Genomic DNA, 25,371 nt, shown 5'->3' on the forward strand with positions numbered 1-25,371 from the left:
CAGGTCCCTGCAGCTCGGCCCCGGCTCTATAGGAGGAAACTGCTCATGGCTCCCACATTTCTCCTTTTATAGGGATTATAAACTCTTTGGGGCTTGATTGAGTAAGCTACCCAGGTAAGAGCATTAAAGCTCAACATCTGCTTGGTGATTGTCAAACTTCTTTCCAAACACGCTAAGGAAAAGTATCTTTAGGTCAGCAAATGAACGACAAAGAACAACCCACAATCTAGTTGGCCCTGCTGCGTCTCCCATCCATACATCCTGTCCTAACTCATTATTAAATCATATTTGCTGATAAGTATGAGATGTAATATCTATTACACAGCTGTTAAACCTCAATTAATATGTTTTAATGATCAGTCGTTTACTGTGCAATATACAATTAACATCCAGTATTAGATCTTGAATTAAATGCATGTTTGGGAAGCTAAATTTGAAGCACTGAACATAGCCGTGCCGCAGTAAACAGCAATAATTGTGTTGAATAGACGGTATTTCTGTGTTCAGTGTATTTTGATCCCTACAGAGGTTTGAATTCATCTCCCTTGAAAAAAGCACCCAGATGCCTAGCTGCTGCACTCCTGCGTGTGCGTGAAGGCCGACCTGGCAGGCAGTCGGGCAGGGAATGGGCTCGCTCCGGGGAGCCCCTTCCCGGCAGGGGAGGGCTGGGCGGGAGCGTGGGGCAGTTAGTCGTGCTTCAGGCTGGGTTGGGCTGTGCTGGGTCCGGGGGGCTGTGCAAGGGGGTGCAGTGGTGCAGCTAGGATCCCTAACCGAAACCTTAAATCCATGATAAGACTCATGTTGCCTGCTGGAAGAGAAGCCCTTGCTGCACCATGAGTTTGGGGCTGTGCAGGACTGCAAATTCAGCGCTCTGTGTTCTCCAGGCCACGGCTAGTGGCTGGGGAGAGCAGCGTGTGCGGGCGATGTGCTGCAGAATGCACGGGTGTTAGCTGGCAAGCAGTGCAGAGGGGGTAGAGGGGTCCATGGGTGGCTTTTGCAGCTTAGAGAAGATGTAAAATTTGGATTTGAGATTTTTTTTTTTTAAAATTCATATGAAAGATGGTGTCCAAAGGGCACCTTCCTGTCCCTGGCATTGCTGCTGTATTTGCTATGAGAAGTGAGCCCGTGTTGTCTGGTGGGACGCTGAAGGACCCAGCCTGTTCTCAGCATGTTGCTGCCTTGTTAACACAGGGTTCACCTTTCCCATGACAAATGTGCCTGAACAAAGATGAAGAAAAATCTTACTCTTCCTTTTTCTATTCTTGCACTTGGGGGAGCAAATGAAGATTGATATGTCTGTCTTCTAGTTTTCAGTTTAAATATGCACTGATGCATCGTATGAGGAGGAAAAGAAGCCTTCACCCCCATCTTTTCCTTAAGGACCCCATCTCTCACCCCATCACTTTGCTATAGCAGATGTAAACTCTGCATAGATTTGGAGACAGGGTGGTGCTGCTCTCGCAGCTGGCAGGCAGTCCGCAAACGTAAGGACACGTGTGGAAGCTGGCTGCCACCCAGGCAGCCTCCTCCTGCAGCGTCTTGCCTTGTTTTCGATTCACCTTCTGCACGCCAAAGCTTCCTATGAGGTTTATTGGGTTTATTTTTGAGGGAACTTTCTGCCATTCTTTGGAGGGTTTAATTTTTTTTGCAGCAAATCAATGCTTTCTTCTCTCTTTGGAAATGGAAAGTAAAACACACTCAAGTCTGAGTAACACTCTGAGTTGTGTGTGGTCTCCCTCCCAAGTTTCCAGATCATCTTGCTTGGAGTTGATGAGGGTGACCCAAAGGTTTCACAGAACCGGCTCTTTCATGCCAGGATTTTGCACAACTTGCAGTGCTTTGGTTCACAGCTGATCTTCCTCAGAAGTTATTTTTGAAGGAGAGAAGGGGACAAATAGATTCAAGGTTTAGGAAAGAATCTAATTTGGAAGAGGACACACTGATGTTTTGGTTGCGGACTGTCATAAATGCTGCTGGGGAAAAGCAGCCTGTCTAATGAGGGACCCCAGTGCGTGATCCAGTCCTGACTGGGGGGTGGGTATGGAAGATGAAGGGCGTGGGGGAAAGCTGGTGATTTCTTAGGGATGTGAACATCTGGCTGTGATCTATCAGACCAGCTGAGCATCTAGGTTATTTTTCAAGGGGGAGTGGATGCAAGTGCTCCCAGCTGTGAGCTTTGGCTATCCCAGCTTGGTGTCAGTAGGGGACCCCAGAATGTGCTGCTCCCTCTGGGATCTGCTTCTCATGGGCAAACCTTGCATTTAAGGCAGTATCCTGCATCTCCTCTTGGGTGGCCCAAGTAGGGGTTAAAAGAAGTGTCCTTCACATAACCAGTGAGCTGCATTTCTGCTGAACCCAGGGTCCGGAGGTGAGGTGGAAAGGGCACAGGCAGCAGTGCAAGGCGATCCTCTCTGGAGACCAGATGCATTTAAGCAGCACAGAGTAGAGGAAATCTGATTCGTGTGTTGATGGAGCTTCCTTGGCCATCTGAACCGGGCTGGGCAGAGGGATGGGAGCAGGCAGGAGGGCACTGAGCTGGTGCAGCCAATGCGCCTTCAGCCTGGCCGAGGCTCCGCACCCCAGCACACAGCCCCTTACCCTCCTCTTGCTCACAGGGATGAAGGCATGGGTAGTTTGGGACAGGGACCATGGCAAGGACAGGCTGGCATCTTGGGCCAGATTTTTTAGCATGGCAGCTTCTGGAGCTCACCCTTACCCTGCAACTTAAGCACATGTGAGCAAAACAGGCCCAAAGAGGATAGGGGTGTGTGTGTTTTGCTCTCTTTTGCATCCTTGGGGTTGAATCTCATGACCTCTCAATCTTTTAAAAAACTTCTAAGCTATCTTTAGGGTTATTTTGCAGCCAGGATCTGTTGTTTCTGCAGTTTAACCCACTCTCTACTCCTGCCCCCGCTGCCTCCCAGAGGGGATGGTCCTGTTTTAAAACACACCGCTTGGGAGAAGGAGAATCAGTGAAATGCTTCAGATAAGCAGGCAGGCCATACTGTCCTATGAATGTGCCATAGAAACATATTTATTTCTTCTTATTTGATGTTTTTTTCCCCCTCTGTTCTCCTTTCCTCTGTCCCTTTCTAGCTTTTTTCCCCCCATTTTGCTTGGTTTTCATCATCTGCCTGGCCATCTGTGCCTCCCTGCTCCCTTTCCTTAGAGCTTCTCCAAAGCAGAATAATGTTTCAGCAACTCTTGGATTTTTATTTCCAAGCTCTGTGCCTTTCCTATGGGTCCAGGCTGGAACACAGTGCTTCAGACAGGGTTTGGAGTGGAGTCTCCAACACAGATGAAACCTGGAAAAGTCCCCCCAGCTGCTGTCCTGGCTTTCAGCTCTGGTTTAGAACAAACACATGAAGGTGACTTTCACGATCATCTGTCTTAGCCACTAACATGGATTGTACGTCACCACAGGATCAAATTATCCTAGTCTTTCAATGTGCTCATCCTTGCAAGAGCACTGTAGGATATACTGGTTGTTCCTTAATGTCTTGTAGATAGAGAACAGACACAGGCGGGGGAGAAATACATTCCCTAGCTATTTGCTGCACGTTCTAAAAGCTGCTTTGTGGTAGAGCAGATCCAAAGTTACTCAGCTGGTGTCCTACACACTCAGCAGTTATCCATTGCTGGAAACACCCACCTTCCACAGGTTTCCTTTAGCATGTGTGAGCCTTCTCCGTGCTTTCCCTGTCTTTGAGATCACCCCAATAACAGAAACATTAAGTGAAGGAAGTATGGGAGCCTGTTCCAGCAGAGGAAACAAAGCCTCCGCCCTGGGCTCTTCCCCAGGCTATTAGCAGCCCGAGATGAATGAGCGTGCCCGTGCGTGTGTGGCTCCTTACGTGCGTGTGTGGCTCCTTACGTGCCTCCTTCTGGGGGATGCTCTCCTTTTTCCTTTGCATCAGTGGTAGAAGATGAATGGAGCAATACTTGGAGAACAGGCAGTAAATAATTCAGTACTCAATGCCAGAGGGAGCAACAATTAAAGATGTGAGGGGAAGGCTCGCGGCAGCGGTGCCCAAAGAGACAACAGTTTGCCAAGGTGAGCTGTGACGCTGGGGGCCCGGAGGCCAGAGTCTGGGGGCAAACGCTCTAGATCTCATCATCGTGAGCAATAACCGCGTGGGAGGGGAAGCCGTACCACACAGCAGCTCCTGTGCGCTGGTCTAGCTGCTGCAGATCCATCCATGTGTGGCAGGGCCAATGCTGGCTCCTTGGAGATGTTTGGAGTTGTATTAGATGAAGGGAAAGTGCCAAGAATCTGCTTGTAAGGCATGTATTTCCCATAATCTTTCCCCTTGGATAGAAGCTCCTCTCTGCCAGCTCTCCCTTGCTCCCAAAGCAGCTCTGTGTCTGCGAGCTTTGAGACCCTTGTTTTGCACCTTCACTGCATATCGCTGTAATGACCCACTCCCAAAACGCTGATGTCACTGAAAGTTGTCATGGAAACCTGTGTGGGGACCCCACTCGGCTCTCAGTGATGTCCAGCTAATGGGTCCCATCCACTGCTTTAGATGTGTGAAGTTTTGTGAAACATTAAAAATTATCTTTGGAAAGAGAAGACGGTGTAAGGGTGGAGCAAGTGTGAAGGGCAGAGAAGCCCTTTGCCGGCTGCCACGGGCACTGCAAGGCTCCCAGGTTGGTGCTGGTGGCTGCCTTGCCCAGCCCACCAGTAATGTTAATTACTGTTATTAACAGTAACACTGTTAATACTGTGCTTTCCGACTGAGGACCGAACTGAGCAGCGTTGCACAGTGTTTGGGGTATGCTTGGGGTGCTTGGCTGATGCGTGGGAGCCCATTAGGTCTCTGAGCCTTCATTCACCCCAGCTGCACATTCCTCAAGCCTGGAGCTCTTGGCATTGGAGTGGCACCATGGGGTCCTGCTCAGGGCATCGAGACCCTTGGGGGATTTGTATGGCCATTAAAGAAAGGCAGGGAATAAATACTGCGTTTTCACCTCCGGTTGATGCTGCTGATGGGGTGCCAGGCTGACTCTGTGTCCTGACCCCATATTCTTCTTCCCCTCCCCAGAAAATGAGTTTCGGGGTGAGCTGCTGAATCAGAGGTGGACCTGCGGAGAGAAGATCAGCAGCTGCGAGGGAGCCGCCAGCCTGCACGGCACACGCATCAAGGTGAGCAGAAAGTCCTCGTTCCTCCACAAACATGTGCTTTTTCGGTACGGTGAGCTCCCACCCCATGTGGTGGCCACAGGACGAGGGCCACGTGCTGCTCCAGCCCTTATGGACCAGGTGGTCCTGGGGGGATGGAGCCTTTCCAGTACCCAAAGTGGGGGGCAGGATTTGGAAGTCTCTGTCTCCTTGTTACAGCTGAACCTCCTGCATGGTGAATCCGGGCAGAGAGGACTTCCAGCTGTCAAGATTTGGCTTCAGGTCCAGATATTTAAATCCTTCCCTTCCTCTCCGGTCCCATCCTTCAAGGATGGCTCAGATCTGGATATTTAGGTCAGTCCCAGGCCTGTTAAAATAGGCCCTTTCTCCAAGGCGCCGGCTGGTCGGAAGAAGCCCCTCGTACGCCAGGTGAAGCCGTGGTGCCTTTGGAGGAGACAAGCGAGGCATTCATCCCCACCGGGACCCCGGGCAGCTCCTGGGGGCTCAACAGAGCCACTCATTTACTGCTGCAGCTGTGGCTGATGAAAGAGGTCTAGCCAAGGCTGTCAAACCTCCTGGCAGATTCACTGCCAGCAGATTAGGAAGCTTTAATTAAGCATAGAACTGGGCTGCTCATTACGCAAATGGCACTTCCTGTCCCATTTTGGCCTCTTGGTAACGAGGCATCATCTCAGACGGGTGGATGGACCCACCTGGGCAGTGGAGGAAGCCCTCCTTGGGTGACTGACATTACTGGCCCTTCCTGTATTCCCAAATGAAGCAAGCCCTGGGAAAACCCCAAAGCAGCAAAAATCCACCCTTAAAAACATCCTTCTTCACTAACAAGCTGTCAGCTGCAAGCAGGTGTCGCCAGGAAAGCTCGCACCTTCTTAGAAAGCAGAGTAAGCAGTTGTTGCTATATTTAAAATGAGCTCAATTAAGGCTTTTCTATTGAACCTGCCAAATAAGCACTTAGATTAGATTTAATAAGATTGTTGTATGTTAATAAAGCGTGATTATAAAAGGTAATATTCCTAGTACCTGGTGCTCATCTAGCACTCTGCCTCTGCCAAGCACATTGCTAATATTAACTGCTGCTTGAAACCCCCAGCTCTGCTTATCTGTGTTTTGAGTGACTGGTCGGGGGGCAAGAGGAGAAGGTGGGAGCAGAATTTGGGGATTTGCAGCTTTTGAAACAGGTGCCTGGAGGTGGTAGTGCTGGTCCTGCAATGTCAGGTCCATGAAGAGTCACACCGTGGGATGTCACGGGTACTCAGGGGGCCTGATCCTGCACATCTCTGGCTCCGAGACTGAGCCTGTCAGCCTGAGGTGTGCGAGTGAGCAATAGATGAATTCTGGTCTGTCCTTAAAAACACCAAATTAAACTTGAATAGGAAGGGGGTGGGGGAGGCTGGCTTTGATAAGGCTATCACTGGCTCTCTATGAGCAGATTCCCCTATGTGTTACTTTAAATCCATTTAGGCAAATTTAAAAAATATTTCTTTGCATATCAGTGCAGTAGTGTATTCATTTTCTGCTATATTTTCCTAAAATCTGCATAGAACTTAGGATAGTTTAGGTCTGGATATTGTGTGTGTGTGTGCAGCCGTCTTACCCCACAGCAGGGAGAGAGGTCTCAACCCCTCTCTAACCTTTGGATCCGCGCTGTGTGCACACGCTTGCACTTGCATGTGTGCTCATAAATACATATTGTATTTAAATGTAGTTTTTCATGCCCGTTACGGCTTGTAATCCACGGGATGCACAGCAGTGAAGGACAATGGGATGTGGGGCATGTTTACTTATTTATTTTTGCCTCTAAAGAAGTCCAGGCGTAGGATAAAATTTCCCACGACAGGTCTGAAATGAGATCTCTGAAGAGAGCTGGGGAGCGGTGCTCTCTGCACGGAGCCAGCTGAGACCGTCTGCACGGACGCTCCTGCTTGCGCTCGTTCTGGACCATGGTGGCTGATGGGGTCACGAATCTTTCTTTCCCAAATCTTCTCTATTCTCCTGTGCCGTGGTGAGCTAGCTGTGGGTACCACTGAATAGCAGGCAGGCTGTTGCTGAAGGTTGGCTGCTGTTAGGATAGGTAGGGCTGGCATTGATGGGGCCACCAGAGCCCATCCCCGGCCACGAGCGCTGGCTGCTGCAGTTCTCTTTGGAGATGTGCACGTAGCTCCCTTCAGCAATCGCTGTGCATTGTGCCACGTGAGGATAATCTTATGAAAAAGGTGGCTTACTACTGAGCTTGTAAACAATGAGGTTGAACTGCAATTTTTTTTTTCCCTCTCCTACCCCTCCTCTTCTGGCGTGAGAGCCGTTGGCACGTACGGAGCCACTTAGGTCTCTGTGTGTGAAATGGCATTTGGATTGCGCGCTGTAGCACTTTTAAACAGTCAAGAGGAAAGTATATGTCTACTTAAACTACTGCATATGAAATCACCCCAGCCGAATGCTTGAATGTCAGCGCTGCGGAGGCACACGGTACAGCTGTGGCTGTGTCAAACGTGATGCTCGGGAGCGTCTTTTCTGGTCCACTTCACTTGTGCGGAGGATGCCTCTGCTATCGCTACAGAGCATTAGCGCTCAGTAAGCGTTTCATTCGCAGCATTGAGGGGTTTTTTTTGGATGGGGGTTGGACCCTTTCTGCAAATGAAAACTGACAGCACGGCTTCAGGAGGATGTTTGTGACACAGCTGTAATTTTTAATTTGAGGTGGGTACAAGCTGTGGTTTTGCATCTGAAGACGTCAAGGAAAAATCCTCCCCCTGACTCCAAGCCCGAGAACATCACACAGGCTGTTCTTTCCTTGAAGCTGCCAGAGAGCAAAAGGCAGACGGTAGTTTATTCAGCCGAGGACAGGACTCACAATAGGTGGAATGTCAGGAGGATTTAAATCAGGCAGGAAGGAAGACCCTAAAGGAAGAGGAAAAAAAAGGCAAAAAACTCCAACCTCAGAGTGTGGTTATAAAATAGCAGCTGGGAGCTACTATTGAGCCTTTTTATAAAAGTAGAGGGAGACTCTTGATCAAGAGGTATTTCTTCATCACTTTTTTTTTTTTAATTAACAGCTAGAGAAGGTCCAGCAGGATGAAGCTGTCTTCATTTCCTGCAATGACTGATGATGCCATAGTACTTTTTTGCAGAGAGCAGGGGGGGAGAGATTAGGAGACCCAGAACCAGGTCTGTCCACCAGTGTTCAGCCTGCAGCAGCCAAGGGAGAATTCTTTATGGGGTGGGAAGAAAACTCCTCAAAAAAAAAAAAAAAGGCAGAGGGAGGTGAAATCAGGACAGTCTGTTCAAGCCCATCCTCACTGCTTGGTGGGCACTGAGAGGCAGTTTTGCTGCCCGGCTGCGATTTGCCCCATAGTTCACATCCAGCTGGACCTTGGTGTTTGCTCCCTTCATTGGCTCACAGTGATAAGCCAATCCTTTTGTAAGAAAGAAGCAGCAAACAGTGCAAATTAACCAGCAAATTAATCTGTCCTGGTGAGAGCTTGAAGGATTTTGCTGGGACAAGGCTGGTGATGGTGGAGGTTTCCCACACAGCATCCTTCTCCCTTCCCTTCTCTCATCCTGGTTTTGAACCCAGCCCTGAAACTGGGTTGTGGGAGCTGGACCACCCTCTGACTGTGCATGGCCAGGGCAGAGTGGGGTATGGTGGGGTCCTACCTCGTTAGGGCACTTGGTAGTATGTGTTCCCTTGAGGAGCTGAAGAAGGGGTTCTTTGGACCTGGAGGAGGGGAAGGACCAAGTAGAAAACCACTTTTCAAATATCTGTAGGAAAAACGTAATTTTTTCTTGCATTTTCCTCCTTCTGCTTTACCTGCTGCTAGGCAAATTTAGATTTTAGGGGTTTTTAACTAAAAATAGCAGCTCTGTCCGTCTGTCCCTCTAAAGCTCCGACACAGCTTCTTGCAAATAGCATTTTGCTATATCCACAAATAAGCACTGATGGAAGCTCTGCTGCTTTCAGAGTAAAATAAATATTCCTGCTGAATCCTCACCTCCCTTTGTCCAGCTAAAGGCTTTTTCAGCGTGTTTATTTTCTCTGAGCTCCGTGGTGCTCTTGAATACATATAAAGTATTACCGCTGACCGTGGGGAATTTCAGTATGGCCCTTAATGGTGTATTTGCATAGAGCTGTCGAAGCCCAGGCACACCTGGGCATCCAGCAGCTTTATGTTAGCACCTTGGTCTTCCATCTGAAAAGAAACGTGTGTTAAGGTAAGAAAGAAGAACAAAATGCCAACCTTGTAGGTACTCCATAAAATTAAACTTTAGATCCATGCTGCTGTTCCCGCGCTGTATCGCTGTAGTCTTGGCAGCAGAGCAAGAGCGTTGCTGTAGAAGTAGGCTGTTAAAATTCACGTTGCACTTGGGTTAAACTGTCTTTCAGGTTTATCTCTCCGAACTTCATTGATTTACATTTGCAGCACTGGGACATCATCAGTATAACTTGTATTATGGTTGTGTCGGGAAGCTCCTTAGCGCAGGGCAAACACATGGTAAGGAACAGCCCCTGCACCACGGCACTTTTAGAGAGAAGATATAAAACAGGGGCACCCAGAGGTGAAGTGATGCTCTCAAGGTTACCCTGACTGTCAGTGGCAGAGCATGGAGCTGAATCCCGAAGCGAGTACCCCAAGACCCAGCACAGGGTCCTTTCCACTACGTTGTCCCGTGGTGGTGGGTTAGGAAATCTGCTAGATGCTTATTTTGGTTTAATGTGAGAGGTAACCCAGCAATAAGGTGAGGAGGAGCAGTATAAACCTCTGTCTTGTTCCAGCTGGGCTAACATGCTCTGGGGCTGGCATCTGGTACCAATAATTTATTTGCAGGTTTCCTTTCAGACTGCTTTGTTTTCCATTCAGAGTTAAAATAATGAGTGAAATCCAGATAGCTTCTCAGCCTGGCTATTACGCCAGCAAGAGAGAGAACAAATGAAAATACCCCGTCAGTTTCCAAGACTGCAAACATGCACTATGTGACCTGAAATTTCGCATTAAAATGATCTGTCTAGAGGGCTTCTCGCTGAGGAGGCGAACAATAAAGGACAGTGGTTTCATGTAACCTTCATGCATCCGAGCCCGATAACTACGGAGGCTCCAGAAGCGCAGTAATGGCCACGTCAGTTAATTTAAGTTGCCTGGGAGGAGCAGAGCTCAGAAATGGATCTTTTTCCTGGTGTTTCTGCACTTTGGTGGGAAATGAAATTTTTTGAGGATGCTGCTGCTGTTAAGCTGAGCAAAGGAGCCTGATGGTAGAAAACAGAGTCTGGGTGTGCAAAGCCCACCCCATCCCTCCAGTACTGTAAATGAAACATTTTAAATACACAGCAGTGGAGATGTGTGAAGTTCTCTAACCGGGTAACGGGGTCTTCCCTATGGGGAATAAATCCAGTAATTTATTTTTTTTTTTTAAAGGCTGTTTTGTACAGTAGGCTGGGCAAGGCAGTCTAATTGGCTCTTCCATCCTTTGGTCCTCAGCAAGGTTGGGTCCATCCCTGCCTTAGGTGGGTCCTGTCCCCTTTGCCCATGCAGTGACCAAGCGTGCTCCTGTCTTCCCAGGACATTTGATCCTGGCTTGAAAGAGGGGTTGGAGGCAATGGGAGGAATTGCTTTATGACGTCCTATGGTATAGTGATGAGCCTGGATGTTAGCTTTAGATGCGATACCTAATTTTTTGAAAGACAAATGTGACGTGAAATTGGATCTCCCCTATTTATAGACAAGCAGCTTGTCCTTGAAGGGCAGGCTTAAGAAAACTGAAGTTTTTCTCTTTCCCGCTCCCCCTGCCACCGCACTGTCCCTGCGGGGTCTCAGCCCTTCCTCTTTTTTGGCCAGCGCTGGTATGTTACAGGCAGTGCCTATTACACTTCCTGCAGCCTTCCCTCCTCGGCCACTTTGAATAATTTATCTGCAGGAAACCCATATTGCCAAGGCACCAGCCCAACATGTGCCAATTCCCTGGGAAAACTGTCAAAAAAAAAAAAAAAAAAAAAAAAGCCCTCTGAAATTCGTTTGGGTCAGAGGCAGGCTCCCAGCAATCAAACGTAGTGGTTGTATTGTCGGTGTGCGGCGGTGGCATTAGCTAGCTCGCTCAGCGCACGCCGACGTTGAAAGGCTCATAAATGTAATGAAGTCCCTTTGACACCTGCTCCTCTCCACACTTTAAATGTGAGCCATTGGTCTGCAGGGAACTGGGGCTTTAAAAATAGAAATTATAGTAATTGTCTGCTGTGTTATTGGGAAGATTGTAATAAACGTGGAGCATAACACCGCGGTGCCGCGAGCTGAATGCTGACAGGATGCATAAATTGCTGTAGGTTTTGATTTTTTCCTTTTTTTTTTTTTTTTCCCCTCCTTCTCCAATCTCCCCATCTAACAAATCACATAAATCATTGCGTGTTAACGCTGCGTTTCTGGAGGGTGGCAGTGGGAGGGAGAGAGGCACTCAGGGAAATTTCATCCCTCCCATTTAGGATGTTTTCAGCTGCGGTGCCCCATCCCCTGGGGACCTCCATCCCCTCTCCCTTCCTGCCCAGCAGCCTCCTCACCACCCCCAAACCTCAGTGGGGACAAGAGAGGCCCAAACCCAGCAGTGCGTTCTTCAAGGGTGATGGGTGAGGACCCTTCTGGGGACTGCAAGCAGCAGCCACTGATAGAGTTTCAAGGTGCACGTGGGATGAGGTGGCACATATGCATGTGTTGTCCCCCCATGCATCCCCCTTCCTTCTCCTCAACCAGGGGGAGCAGCCACTTGTGTCCCCCCTCCGTTGGGGGTGCTGGAGGGTTAGCTGTGGAGCCTCCTTGTTTAGGGATGGCACAGGAACTGGATGGATCCCTCTCCAGCTGGGCCTTGTAGAGAATGCTCCAAAGAGCATGTGCCAGAGAGAATTTGTGTTTAGTATGCCAAATCCCACTGGAAATGGTCCTTTCTACACCCCCCGCCATTCTCCCTCCTTCCTGTTATCCTAGGAAGAAATGTCCCAGACCCTAATACTGTAATAAACCCCAAATTTTCTTGTCCCTAACCAACCAGGCTATGATCCACCTCCCTGCTCACGCTCCAATCCTCTGTACTCCATTGGCATTTGCTGCCACATGCACCTGCCCACAGCGAGCATCCGTGTTGAGGGTGAGACGTAAAACCGGCTCTTTCACCCCTTCGTCAACTTCAGTGACAAGTTTCCTGAAATCCCATTTCTGTTATCCTGGCCATGTCTTTTTACCCTGCCGTGGGGTCCCTGCTTTTGCTGCTCCCACCTCCAGGCACAGTCTGATTTCAAAGCTCCCCCCAACACCGGCGTGCGGGTATGGAGCCACCCCAGAGGTGGCTGCACTTCAGCCTTCTGCTGCGTTGTGACATGTTGTGATGTTTAATTAATATCGAGCACTTTGAAGTCCCCGATGTTACTTATTCATGCCCGTATTCCCTGCAGACCCTCCTGTTTGATGTCCACATTGCAGGGGTTATTTAGATGCAACCCTCTGTGTCAAATTTAAGCAGAGAGGAGAGGTTGCTCTTTAGGGCACTACATGAAAAGTTGCCCTTCCCTGGCACAAGATCAGCTTGGCTGCTTATTCAGAGATTTCTGAACAATGAAACGTGCTGGCTACTCACCTCGGTGCTCACAGCACTTCTGTGGTGTAAATCCAGAGAAATCAGTTCTGCCCTTAACAAGTGATACCTCAGACACAACCATTTCCCATCACGGGTCATCGCAGCTGGGTGTTTGTTCCTCTGTGGTACCTGACCAGCAGAGAGTCCTTGTTGGGTCCCAGGATGTGGAAATTAATTTAAGGTTGCTAAATTTGGGCACTGTGGGTTGAACAATAAAAGCAATGCAAGAAACACCTGTCTTGGAAACGTGGGAAAGCTTTCCCTGCCGCCCAGGTTTTACACAGAGCAACAACTACATGTGAGATTTTCCTTTAACAATAATTTTCTTGTTATCTTTCAACAATTATCTTTTCTTTCCATTCCAGATGAGTTTAGAAAATGACGATAAGAGAGCACGCACACGATCGAAGTCTATCAGAGGTGAGCAGCTGGTTATCCCGCAGCGTGGGGATGTACAGACCCGAGCTCCCTGCACTTTGCTTGTTCCAAATAGGCTTTGATTTTTCAGGTCCAGACTTAACTCTTTAAGTTATGCCCACTTCCCCCCCTCCAACCGCACCAAAATTTGTTTATAAACCTGGAAAACTCCCAACCACAAACCTTTACAGGTCCTCATAATATTTAACCCTTATCCCCTATATCTAGGGGAAGAAAGAAAAAAAAAAAAAAGGGAAAAAAAAAAAAGGCCCCTTTGCATGCTTTGCTTTAGGGGGATTGCAGTCGCTGGAGCTTCAGATCAGCTCCTGGGGCTTTCATCACGCACACTCTGCCAGCGGCTTTGAAGTTGCACATCTGAGAGTGCCTGGCAGAAGTAGTGCATGCTGGAGAAGCAAACAGGGCCGTCCCCAGGCAGGGACAAGAGGACAAATGCAAAGCTTGATTGCTGTTTATTTTCTGACTTTAAAAAAATGTGCAGGCCCGTCGTTCTGTGCTTTCTCTCTGGGACAAGGCGAGGTTCTCTGACACTGAGCAGGGGGTGTCACCTCGGGTGGTCCCATGGCCACGTGTGACGGTTACAGACTGGCCTCTCCGTTTTGGTCCCTTTTTGTGGCTGTGGATTTGATGAATTGCAAAGGTGGCTGGAAGTGAGGGATGAACGGGGCTGGCTGAAAAAGTGTGATGGTTCCAAGGACAGCAGCTTTGCCCACAGCTGTGCTGGACCACCTTCCTCTGTCCTGACCCACCTTCCTCCTTGCTCTTCTCAGCATCTGCATCCTTTAAAAAACAAAACCCAGGTGCTGAATCGAGCTTGGATATTTGGGTTTTGTTGTTTTGTTGCACGTACATAAAGGTGCTTGCTCAGGTTGCTAATGAGAGTGCCCTGACTCTATTTTCTCACACCCTGCCTTCCCCACACTCGAATCTGGGTTTCTTGATGTGAAAAGGTAATTTATTGCATACACCCTGGGACTCGCCACTGCCTCCAGTTTGTTGAAGCTTGTGAGTCATCCCACCGGGAGCTGGATCCCAGGAAACCCAATTAGCTCAAACAAATTGAGCAAACGTGTTATGGTTTTTAGCCCGGGCAAATTTAGACTTGTGGTGTGGGTTTTCTTTCCTCCTGATTATTTGGATTCCTGGCTGGATGTAGGGTTTCAGCAGCGATGTGATGTTGTTGTATGTTTTTATTTTAAGCAGTGAGACGTCCTCTTATTCACAAGTGGGGAATAATCCCTAAAACCCATACAAACTATTGTTTACCCTAAAAGCCAAGTAGCACACCCCCTACCATGTGTCTGAGCGTATGCAGGGGCTCACACATCAGTCTGGTGTGACAAGGGGAGGAGAAAAATGCGCCTGTTGGTGTTACAGAGGTAAATGTGGCCATTGCAGCAAACTGGTAGTGAACTGTGCAAAAAGTAATCGAGGGGCATATTTTAAAGGCAAACGTAGAGAAGAAGGCATGAGAAAACTCAGTCTTTACTTAGAAGTGTTTGAGTCATGTGGACATATATCAGTATACCTCCACTGACTTTAAAGTCATCATGTATTTAGAGAGAGAGGTAGTCCCTGATGCTGCAAACATGCACTCACGTGCTTGAAATTAAGCACAGGCATGAGGATTTACAAGGCAGGATTAGGATTTACTACTGGGTGACATGCAGTAAATGACAACAGGATAGATTTGCACTTTCTTTCCCAAATGGGATGCCCAAGGAGGCAATAGAAACCCAGCTGCAGGCAGGAGAGGATCCCCTAGGGAAGGGGGGATGTCTCGGGGGAGGCTGGGCACCCCTGTTGTGTTGTTGACCTTGTGTTTGTTTCCATTGCTGCATCCCGCCCCTTCGCCCAGTGCCCACGGAGCTCATCGGCCAGGAGGTGAGGTAAGGACCCTGTTCCTTCTCGGCGGTGGGAGGGAGGGGAGGCCCCATGCTGGGACTGGCTTGGGTGAAGCCGCACAGCTCCTTACGGGCTTGGGAACCCAGGTGGGGAGAGCGAACCCATGGGACTGATGGGGTGGAGGTCTTGCTGGGGGGCTTATACTGGTGGGCACCTTGTTGTGTTCAAGACCTTGGGGCACCACTTGACACACCAGAGGAACCACAGGAGTTAAAGGGATGAAAACACGAGCTCTGGATGAGTCACATTAGATTGAAGACCCTCCAGCCATCCTCTGTCCTACCCCAGATCTAAACCCCAGCAAAGCCTGAGGTCCATGTTTTGTGTTGCAAGATTATTAAGACAACCTCCTACTAACCAGAGTTTCTTTTCCACATAATTTACATCCTCTTGTTGCCCCTAAACAATGCCGCATCACATCACTTTTTGTGCCAGATGCTCCTCCTTTGGCCCTATGTCCCCTGTCAAGTCACCGAGGTCCTGTTGTCACTCATTTAGCAGTGCTGGCATGCCAACAGCAGCAGCCAAAAGAGCTGGAGCGAGCCTCTGCAGCTCTACAGAGCTTCTCATTATAAATAACAGCCTCCCCCATCTCTAAGCTCCCTTTAAACCTTGCACAAGGGCTTACGCAAGAGGTAGGAGTCTTTAACCTGGACAAGCGCTAATAGCAGGGGCTGCCTTTCCTAGCAGCCTCTGCTAGAAAACCGTGTGTGTCAAAGAGTAATTGGACCTTAACCAACCCAATTTGAGAGCATTTCTGCTCCTCCGCTCTCCTAGTACTCTGGAGAGACAGGAGGAGTGAGCAGCGGGCATGCCACTTCTCCAACTTTTATTGCTGAACACTTGAGTGGAGGTGGTAATTGGAGCAGGTGACATATATAAGGGGCAGGACAGAGTGCTCCACAAAGCCATCTCTGCAGCTGTCACCTAATTGCCTGATTAACTGGACGATTAATCGACTAATTGGAAGCAGGGCATCGTCTGCATAACAATAAGAGGCCCTTTTGTCAGGCATATGAAGGCTGCAGAGAGGGGGAGAGCAGGTCGGTGTGGTGGCTCTTGTAGGGAAAGAGAGCAGCTTTAACAGACCTCGAAGCCCCTTTCCCCTTTTGGGACTCCTGCCAAACTACGTGAAACCTCCCCAGAGGAGAGTGGGGATGGGAAAGCCTGGCCCAGAGCATGCCGAGCATCACCTCTGTGCTGGCGCTTTTTAAAGCGATTAAATTAAAAAAACCGAAGCCAGAGACATCCCAAGTCGCCACCTGCTTCGGAAAATCTCGATGCTGAACCACTTGGCTCTTTCCTGCTTACTCTTTACTGCAGACTTCATTTCACCACATCAAAAATGGGGTGGGGGAGAATCAGCTTTAATTGAGGCAGAAAAGCTTATAAAAGCCTGTAACATCTTCATCAGAGCTGCTCTTGTTTCCCACTGAATAAGGCCTTTTTCAGGCAAGTCACTGGTAACATAAACACCGCTCTGTCTTTCAGTGTGCAGTCACTTAAAGTGTGTCTGGGGCTGCTCAGTACAGAGCAGCCTCAGTCATGACTGAGGGCAATTAACATTAAATAGACTTTCAGATCATCAGCAGAGGGAGCAGCGAAGGGGGGAGCTCCCTCTTCCAATTACACACGTTAGCGGGACGAGATCTTTTTATATATGGCCTCGAGTGTTTTGCTCTGGAAGGGATGCCTGGCTGGCAGGCGAGACCCCAGGCACGGCGGGGCTCGGGCTGTGTGTGCACACCAAAAACGCCAGGAGCCATCCCCCAAGTGATGGCGTTGGAGGATGTTCAGCATCTCGGGTTGAAATTGGGCCACGAGCAAAGGGGACAGCAGGAAGGAGGGACTTCATCTTGGAGGGGCCAGGAGGTGCAGCTTACACCCATGGCCATGCATCTGCCTCATCTAGAAAGCCGTGCCCCCCTTAGAGGACATGCTGCCATCATTTGTCCTCTTAGCATTAGCTTTGATAAGCTAAAGCAAGCCAGGCTCCCTGAAGGAAGGATTCCTACTCCCCTGACAGTTCAGTAGCCCTTTCCTGTCCTGGTTTTGGGTTAAATTATATTCTTTGAACACAGCAATCTGACTTGTGCGGGGTGTTCTGGGGAGTTGAGCCATTAATAACCCGCCGGTGCACCCAGAGCTGCTGCGTCTATTAGTGCGCTCAGATCCTCCTTATCCTTAACTTTCTGCAAGGGCTGAGCTCTCTGCTGAGAGCAGAAATTCTGAGTCCCTAAAGACTGACTTGGCACTTGGTACTATTTAATGTTGTCCAGTGCCTTTTACTCCAAGAATAACAAGCTGGCCAGATCCCCTCCGGGCTGGTGATGCCTTCTCCCTTTGCACTGTCATCAAGAGATTTCATTAGCACTTCCAACTTCCCGGCCGAGGGTGATACAGTGCTAAATGAGGTTATTAATTGTACACGACTCCAGAATTCCTCAGACGTCAGGCAAGTCACTTGGGCATCCTCTAATCAATGCCATAATCTGGTTTTGCCAGAAAATGTTTGCTTTAATGCTTCTTATCTGGAGCCCTTAGAGCTCCTGGAGCTGGGACTAATTACCCCTGCAGGGGAGGCACGCGGCCCCTCGCCGAGGGATGCAGCAAGCGGGCTGCGTTCCTGCAGCCCATGGCAAAGGCAGCAGTGGCTGCGAGCACTGCCCAGAGCTCCCTGGAAGTCTTTAACTCATCCTCTTCTGCGGAGCAGCAGGAACAAATGCAGGGGTTTGGGAGATCTGGTCATCTAAATCCTGTCTGTTCCCCCAAAAGTGAGCATCCAAGGTACTTTTGAGGATTTTTGTCCTGGTGATCTCCACCCAATGTGCTCTGGCTAAAACCTCCTTGATCCACTCCCAGCCTGCTCTTTCCAAAACCCCACCCATTTCTTACTGTAAGGAACTCCAGTTCCCTGATAAGCCATCAAATAAGTGAAAAGCTCTTGTTTTCCTCCTGTACCAGTGAAAAAGAAAGCTGAAGAGTGGCAGTGGGGAGGCAGAGTGCAGTAGTTGTCTGCTTTTTAAAAGCTTGCTCTTACACATGCAAATCTTTAATTAAACATACTCATAAAACTATAATGAACCGTTCATCTAATTAAATGGGGTGAGTCATTTCATTAATTTTTAGCAAACTGCACGGCTGCTCTCCTGCCCTCCTCACTTGGAATTCAAAGGGACAAGCTGAACCATTTGAGGGAAATTATCTTCTCTTTTGTGGCTATTTTGTTCCTTGTGCACAAAACCTGTTTAACTGACCATAGTTTATATAGTTCTAATTAAAAATGAATTCTCTGAGCCCTATTGCTGTTCTTGATGGTTGCTTGTTTCCCTCTCAAGCTGTCCAACCCCAGGCTGTAACGGCTCAGGACACATCCGTGGAAAGTATGCAAGACACAGAAGGTGAGGCTGGGTCGGAGCTAGTGGGGATGGAGAAATGCCAGCAAAAACCCCAAAGACAGATGTTCACTGGAGAGAGGTTCAGAGCAGCAACCCAACTCACCCGCCCCAATCTGCCCACCAAAGAGCCAATTTTCTGTCTTTCCATCAGTCCATGAGGGTTTCTGGGGCATCTGCTTCACCAGTAGCCTTCCCACAGACCTCAAACCAAGGCAGAAGTCCCTGGCTCAGGCACCTGGGGTTGATGGGAGCTGTAGGCAGGCAGAGATTTTGGTCTACTCGGTGCCTCTGTGGATGGGGAAGGGAAATGAGAGCGTGCTGGATACTTCAAGGCCAGGCCAGCCTTAATGATGGCTTTCATCACTCTATTTTGGTGAAATTGGAGTGGTTGGTGGACATGCCCCAGCAGCAAGTTCTGCATCCCCTGTCTGGTTTCATGGTGGCACTGGTGGCCATCACCAACAGTGGAGCTGGGAGCTGTTGGTCCTGCTGCTCCCTGAACAACAGTTGCCCATGGGCCAGACTGCTGGAGTAAGCCCAGCATCCTTGCACTGACTTCTGAGTAACGTTGACAGAGCTGCACAAAGTCAAGGTCTGAGAGCAGCTCTTCTGGCCACGAAGGGTTAAAACAGCTAAAAATCTGGGCTGCTGGATGATTTTTATTTTTTTTTTTTTAGTATTTTTGTATTTGTCCCACATGCCTTTGCCTAACCGGTTCAGATGCCATAGCCATGCTTTTCTCACTCAGCAATGCCTCCTCTCTGCTGCTTGATCCCATCTGCAGTTTACAAAGCTGCCCTCTAGCAAAGAAAAGGAAACTTCAGGATGCGGAGGCCGAACATCTGGTGTCGAAGAGAAAATCCCATCCGCTCAAGCTGGCCTTGGATGAAGGCTACAACGTCGACAGCGATGGCAGCGAGGAGGCCGAGGTGAAGGAGGAGTCCGGCTCTGACGAGTCGGAGGGGATGCTGGAGGAGGACGAGGCGGAGGCGGTGGAGCAGGAGGAGACCCACAGCCCAGAGCCGGCAGAAGGTGCTTTATCATTATTGATTGCAGAGCTGTGTTCTGCAGATGAATAAAGGGCAGGGAGTGTTAATAACCAGGAGTTATAGGTCCTCTGAATTATGTACAGAATGGGTCCTTCAATTATTACATTCAGTGGAAGGACAACGGCAAAGCTCTGGTTAAGCTGAGAGCGAATACACACAGATTGTCTCTGGTGTCTTAAAAATGAGAGCTTTTCCATCAGGGATGATCCCTGGGGAAAGACCCATGGAAAGCACAGAGGAGCTCACTGCATAGCTCAGATGGCAGCAGGGCAGGCAGCCGGGGTCCTGCATCGGTGCCTCCAGGGGCTCGGCTGCCTTCCCCGGGGCAGGCGCCGTCCCACTGGCTCGATCTGGGCAGTCTCTGAGAGGAGGACAGACAAGCTGGGCGTCCAGCCGGGTCCTGGCACTGTGTTGGTCCCTGGCTTGGAGCCCCTGGCTTGGGGAGCACTGGGAGCGAGGGGGCCAGGATGGCTGCTGACAGTGGGGGGCCAGGGAGCTGCGCACATCTGAGCCCCGCGAAAGCTTCCACGTGGAAATCCCCTTTCTACCTGCCATTCCCAAATGCAATAAATTAGGCTGCTCCAGGAGTGTAACAGCCAGGATCTGGTTTCAGTTAAGCTTAAGTAAGACAAAAAGATGTTTATAGCTTATATAATTACTTTCTTCTCCCCCTTTTTTTCTCCTTTCCTTTCCCCCCTTTTCTTTCTTTTCCTCCCTTTTTCCACGCTCAGAGAGAAGCCCAGCAAAATCAGCCCATTATGGACAAAACACACCAACAAGTACGTCTGGGCCCAGCAAGGCCAACTATAGCAGCTATCAAGAAATAATCGCCAACTCTCTCCTAAACCTAGGCCAAATAGCGGAGGAAACCCTTGCCATTGAAGGGCAGCTGCCTGAAGCTGAGCTGCAGGTCTCCAAGCCACCATCCAACGTTGTGCACCTGGTCCACGAGGATGCAGGAGAGGAGTTAGTGGAGGAGTGTGACAAGGAGATCATCATCCAGACGGAGGATGCGGAGGAGGTCATTGAGGTCACCAGTGAACGCAGCAGTGAGTTGTGTCCAGAGCACCGGGACGATGCGAACTGTGAGGAGTCCTGCAAACTGCAAAAGGCTGAAGCAGAAGAAGAGGATGAGGAGGATGAGGAAGAGGATGAAGATGAGGAAGAGGAGGAGGAAGAAGAGGAGGAGGAGGAAGAGGAAGAAGAAGAGGATGAAGAGGAGGAGGAGATGGCTCCTGAGGTGATCTGCGAAGAAGCTCCTCACACTTCTCAGGACACCCAGAAAAGCCACTGTGAAGGGCAGTTCAGCCCAAAGCCCGAGTACTCAGTCATCGTGGAGGTCCGGTCGGATGATGACAAAGATGACGATGCCCGGTCCCAGAAATCAGCGGTGACTGACGAGTCCGAGATGTATGACATGATGACGAGGGGGAACCTGGGGCTGCTGGAACAAGCCATTGCACTGAAAGCCGAGCAGGTGAAAATTGTGCGGGAGCCCAGCCGGCTGCCAGGAGAGCACGTAAAGCACTTCCAGGTGGATGAGAAACAGAGCAAACCACTGGACAGCATCCGAAAGAGCTACTACGGCAAAGGTATGGGGACGAGCCTTCATGAGACTTCTTCCTTCCCATCCCCAGCTGAATTAGTTGGCTCAGCACCCCATGGAAACTAGGCTGCGGGGGGTTGTCACAGCCCGCAGAGGGAATTTAGCCACAAATCCTCAATGCCCAGAGGGATGGGGACATCCTAGAGGTCAACAGTGAATGCACAAAATGATGGTGTCCTCTACATCTCAGTAGGGGAATCGCCTGGCTAAATTGTCTTGGCCTTGAAAATCTCAGCCTGGTCAGTAGGGCTGGTTTAAAATCCAAGTGGGTTTTAAAGTAGTGGTAGAAGTCTGGCCACAGCAACACGAGGGACTTGGCAGGGGCAGCAGAGTCCCCTGGGTGCTGAGCCGGGCTGCCTGCTCAGTCACTGTGAGCTCCTCCATGCTCCTAGCTGGGTTAGCTTCTCAAATTCCTTTGCTGATTTTAATTTTTGAAACTTCCAGTGTTACATTTCCACCTTCAGAAAAAAAACCCAAACCTCCAAACCCAGAGGTTTCTCCCTGTTTGACTGCAAAAGTGGTGGGATCCTCAGCAATTTTTCTCTTCTTTCCACCTCTTCCCCTCCAAATCCGCTAACCTGCTTCCCACCGCCGTTTCCTCACAATTCCTAGATCCCTCAAGACCTGAGAAGCGAGAAATCAAATGTCCGACTCCTGGCTGCGATGGCACCGGCCACGTCACAGGACTCTACCCTCACCATCGCAGCCTCTCTGGCTGTCCGCACAAAGACAGGATCCCTCCCGAGAGTGAGTACATGGCGGGATAACAAGGCTTGCTTAAATTAGTCTGAAGCCTTATTTCCTAGGGGAGTTTTCACACCTGATGGGTAGAGCCATCTCAAGGCCAACGGGCACCCCAAATAGTCCCAAATGATGTGAATTTTATGACTAAGTCCCTAGCAAGAGCCTGATGTTAATCCTTGGCATGTAATACAGTTTCTGGCATGGGGTGGTACTTTTCCAACTTGTTCTGGGATGCTTTTATCCACCAAAGTGTTATCATTCTTCTTGGGAAGCGCTAAGGAGATTACTAGGAAGTCCTACCCTTCTTAAAGATTTTTAGCACCATCCTGTGGAGAATGAGGTCCCTTCTCTGAAAATCAAAGAGGTGCTTTAAAAATGATGCCCACCTCCAGAGGTGTGTTAAGCTGTTCCCATCTTTACATTGAAAGTCAGATATTTTTCTCTATTTGGGATATCATGTTGGCAAGAAGGGGAGACTCTTCTTTCCTGCTGAAGGTGTTGCCGTACAGCAAAGGAGAGGAGTCATTCAGGATGTGCAGGATAGCTGAGTCTCCTCCTACACTCTCATCACTGTAAAATTCACAAGGTGCTATATTGAGATTCATCTATTCCACAGAAAATATTTATCATCATCATAACAGATTTTTATATATATATATACATAGAGAGATATTTTATTTCTACCTCTCTAACAGCATCCTAAATAGCTTTCCCTGTGCATATACATAAAAATCAATGTTGTATGTTTATGATAATGGCATAATAGACCAAAAAAAAAAAGGAGCCCTTCCTTATCAGTAATTTCAAAGGTTGCAGACCTGCCGTAAACACAGAACCACGGGAAACAAGGAGAAAGTACAGCTATCTTCACACAAGCTTGAATGCAAGGAAAAACATTAATAAATAACTAACACAAGCTGCGTGCTTTAGAAAAGCTTGCAAATCAAATTATTTTCTTTACTTTTAAGGTCAGCACTGCAGGAAGCAATAATCCTGAAGATTAAAATTAAAAAAAAAAAAATCAAACAAAGACTAGTCCTAAGGATAAAAGCAGAGATATAACTTCAATCACTTAAAACTACCTGAAATTGGGAGACCTGGCTCCAAAATGGTGGTGGGCGGGAGGGGCTGGATGGGAGAAACTGGATTGCAATCAGCAAACGAGGAGAAAGCCCAAACTGTGTGCAGAGATACTAATCTAGTGCTGACCTGAGCACTGCTGCCCTGTAAATCTTTTTTTCTCTACGCAGATGAATTCTAATTACAGCGTTTCAAATTTCCTGATTTCTAAGAAACCAGCGTACAAGACTTGATGATTTTGTCTTCTTTTTTTTTTTTCTTTTTCTGATTTTTATCAAGTTGTTTTTGCTTCCCTTCCCCTCTCCCCTTCCCCTTCTCGCTCTGAAGTCTTGGCAATGCACGAGAACGTGTTGAAATGCCCCACGCCAGGCTGCACAGGACAGGGTCACGTCAACAGCAACCGCAACACGCACAGGAGGTACCAGCTTTGACTTCTCCATAACAGCCAGGGCAAGGATGGCAGCAGGGCAACCATCCTCAAAAGCCTTGGCTTTACTCTCATGCTGAGAGACGGCGCAACTGAGATGGGCAAAGTAGGGGTGACTCTAAAAAGAATAACACGAGAAAGCAAGACGAGGCAGTGATTTCTGGCTGGGCAATAGAGCAGAGCAATGCTTCCAGGCTCGCAAGTGGGACTATGGAGGAGTAGATGTGAGTGGGGGGACGTTCAGGGAAGAGGTTTTGGTACTAGGGAAGCAGAGGGTGCCCGGTGAAGCTGACTGGAGGTTGATGAATGCGTTTGGTAGTGTGGCACTTAGCAGGATTTCTAGGAATTTCCACAATATTTAGGCTGAAATTATTGATGAGCTGGGAATTTAGTTCCTCTTGTTATAGGACCTCAGCCCAGATGTGATCAGGAGGGGACCAGGTTGCACTTTGGGACCTGTAGTTATACCCCGTGCTCTGGCTTCAGTTAAACTCCAGCACTTTTACAAATGAGAAGGCTGCAAGCGGAGGGGATGGTGCAGTTAAAAGCTAGAAACCTTCCAAAAAGCCAGACTAGCTTTGCTACAGGGATGCACTCATGAATTTATTATTTACCGTTCGTTGCACTTGAGCTTAGTTGGCAGAGAGTGACGGCTCTGCAAATGTCGATGTGTTTGCAGGCGTGAGGTGAGTTTGTGTTGTTACTCGTTCAGCTGTGGAAGAAGCTCGTGGATGCTTTGTCGTAGCCGTAGCTGCTAGAGGAAATTGAGAAGCTCGGTTTGGTGCAGGCAGCAAGCGATTGAGGTGATCCACTGATGTTAGGGGGTTACGGAGTGAGCTTTGGGTACAGCAATTTGGGCTGAGACCCGGTGGGGTCAGAGCCCTGAATTTCACGTGGGGCTGGGCTGTGGGGTTCTGTCGGTGCTGGCTGCTTCAGTGATGAAGGTGCCCGTGATGGCTTGGGGCTGGCTGGGAGCATGCGGGCTCTGCTTGTGAGGGGGTTTTTACCTTCCCTGAGCAATCACAGTAAGAGCCAAGCTGTCCCAAAGAGGCAGAGCCAGGCTCACGCGTCGGGGGGGGGTGTGTGAGCAAAAGCCGTTACAGCCCCCGACCTCCCCCAGGCACCGGTGCGCTGGCAGCCGTGCACAGCAGAAGTGCAAATGTTTCCCCACAAGTGCCCCTCAGAAGGCTCCCTTCAAACGGCTCCTGCAAAAGATCCAGATAAATACAAATCAAAAATGCCATTTAACTGCTAAAACCACTCAAAGAAACCAGCCTGTCCCCTCCTGCCCCTGCTGTGCTCAGCCCGGGGGAGCTGCCTCCTTGATCCACCTCCGGGCCCTGGGGATGCTCCGGAGCTCATCCTGGAGAGATTTGGCACTTGATGTCTGGCTGCTTTGCTGCTTGCCAAGACTAAAACTAAACTAGGATAATGATAATAAAACCCCCGTTAAATTCAAACACTTTTCCCATGGGCTCAGTGCAGCTCTGGGTCCCTGAAATGAGTGAAGATGTTCCTGCTCATCCCTCACGCTTTGTTTCCTTCTCTCTTTTTTTTTTTTCCCTCCGTCTTTAAAAAAACCCCACCACCTCACACAGTTTATCTGGGTGCCCCATTGCTGCTGCTGAAAAATTAGCCAAATCGCATGAAAAGCAACAAACCCAGTCTGGTGATCCTTCGAAGACCAGCTCCAATTCTGACCGGATACTCAGGTAAATGGGACTGTGAAGCCCAGCACCACGTAACCGTGCTGCCCCAGCCCTCCCTGCGATACCACGCTTGCAAGAGCAGCCGTCACGGCTCCCTCCGGCTGATACTGCTGAGTCCTGTTATTATGATCATAGGTCTCGCCAAGGTGGGGAGATATTTAATTGATGATCCCAGGGAGGGCATTGAGGACAATGAATTGCTTCTGTAGCATCAATTAATGCTGAGGCTACAGGCCAAAGGGTTTTACCAGTGCAGCAGAAGGCATT

At 49.2% G+C, this 25,371-nt stretch overlaps 1 protein-coding gene across 12 annotated transcripts in view; it reads left to right on the top strand.

Moving 5' to 3' along the window:
• MYT1 (myelin transcription factor 1) overlaps positions 1-25,371 on the top strand; it is a 68,248-nt gene that overhangs the window by 19,585 nt on the left and 23,292 nt on the right. For 5 of the 12 annotated variants that reach the window (XM_054845936.1, XM_054845938.1, XM_054845940.1 and 2 more), the window contains exons 2-10: positions 5,046-5,146; positions 13,117-13,171; positions 15,045-15,075; positions 18,430-18,492; positions 19,274-19,521; positions 20,270-21,130; positions 21,757-21,891; positions 23,248-23,386; positions 24,994-25,107. In XM_054845936.1, the coding sequence (XP_054701911.1) occupies positions 5,046-5,146; positions 13,117-13,171; positions 15,045-15,075; positions 18,430-18,492; positions 19,274-19,521; positions 20,270-21,130; positions 21,757-21,891; positions 23,248-23,386; positions 24,994-25,107 (1,747 nt within the window). The remainder of the gene's footprint in view (positions 1-5,045; positions 5,147-13,116; positions 13,172-15,044; positions 15,076-18,429; positions 18,493-19,273; positions 19,522-20,269; positions 21,131-21,756; positions 21,892-23,247; positions 23,387-24,993; positions 25,108-25,371) is intronic. The other 7 variants (XM_054845937.1, XM_054845942.1, XM_054845947.1 and 4 more) reach the window with 3 other exon arrangements.

Source organism: Grus americana, chromosome 17 (assembly GCF_028858705.1).
Source record: "Grus americana isolate bGruAme1 chromosome 17, bGruAme1.mat, whole genome shotgun sequence".
In the NCBI taxonomy this organism is placed as follows: domain Eukaryota; kingdom Metazoa; phylum Chordata; class Aves; order Gruiformes; family Gruidae; genus Grus; species Grus americana.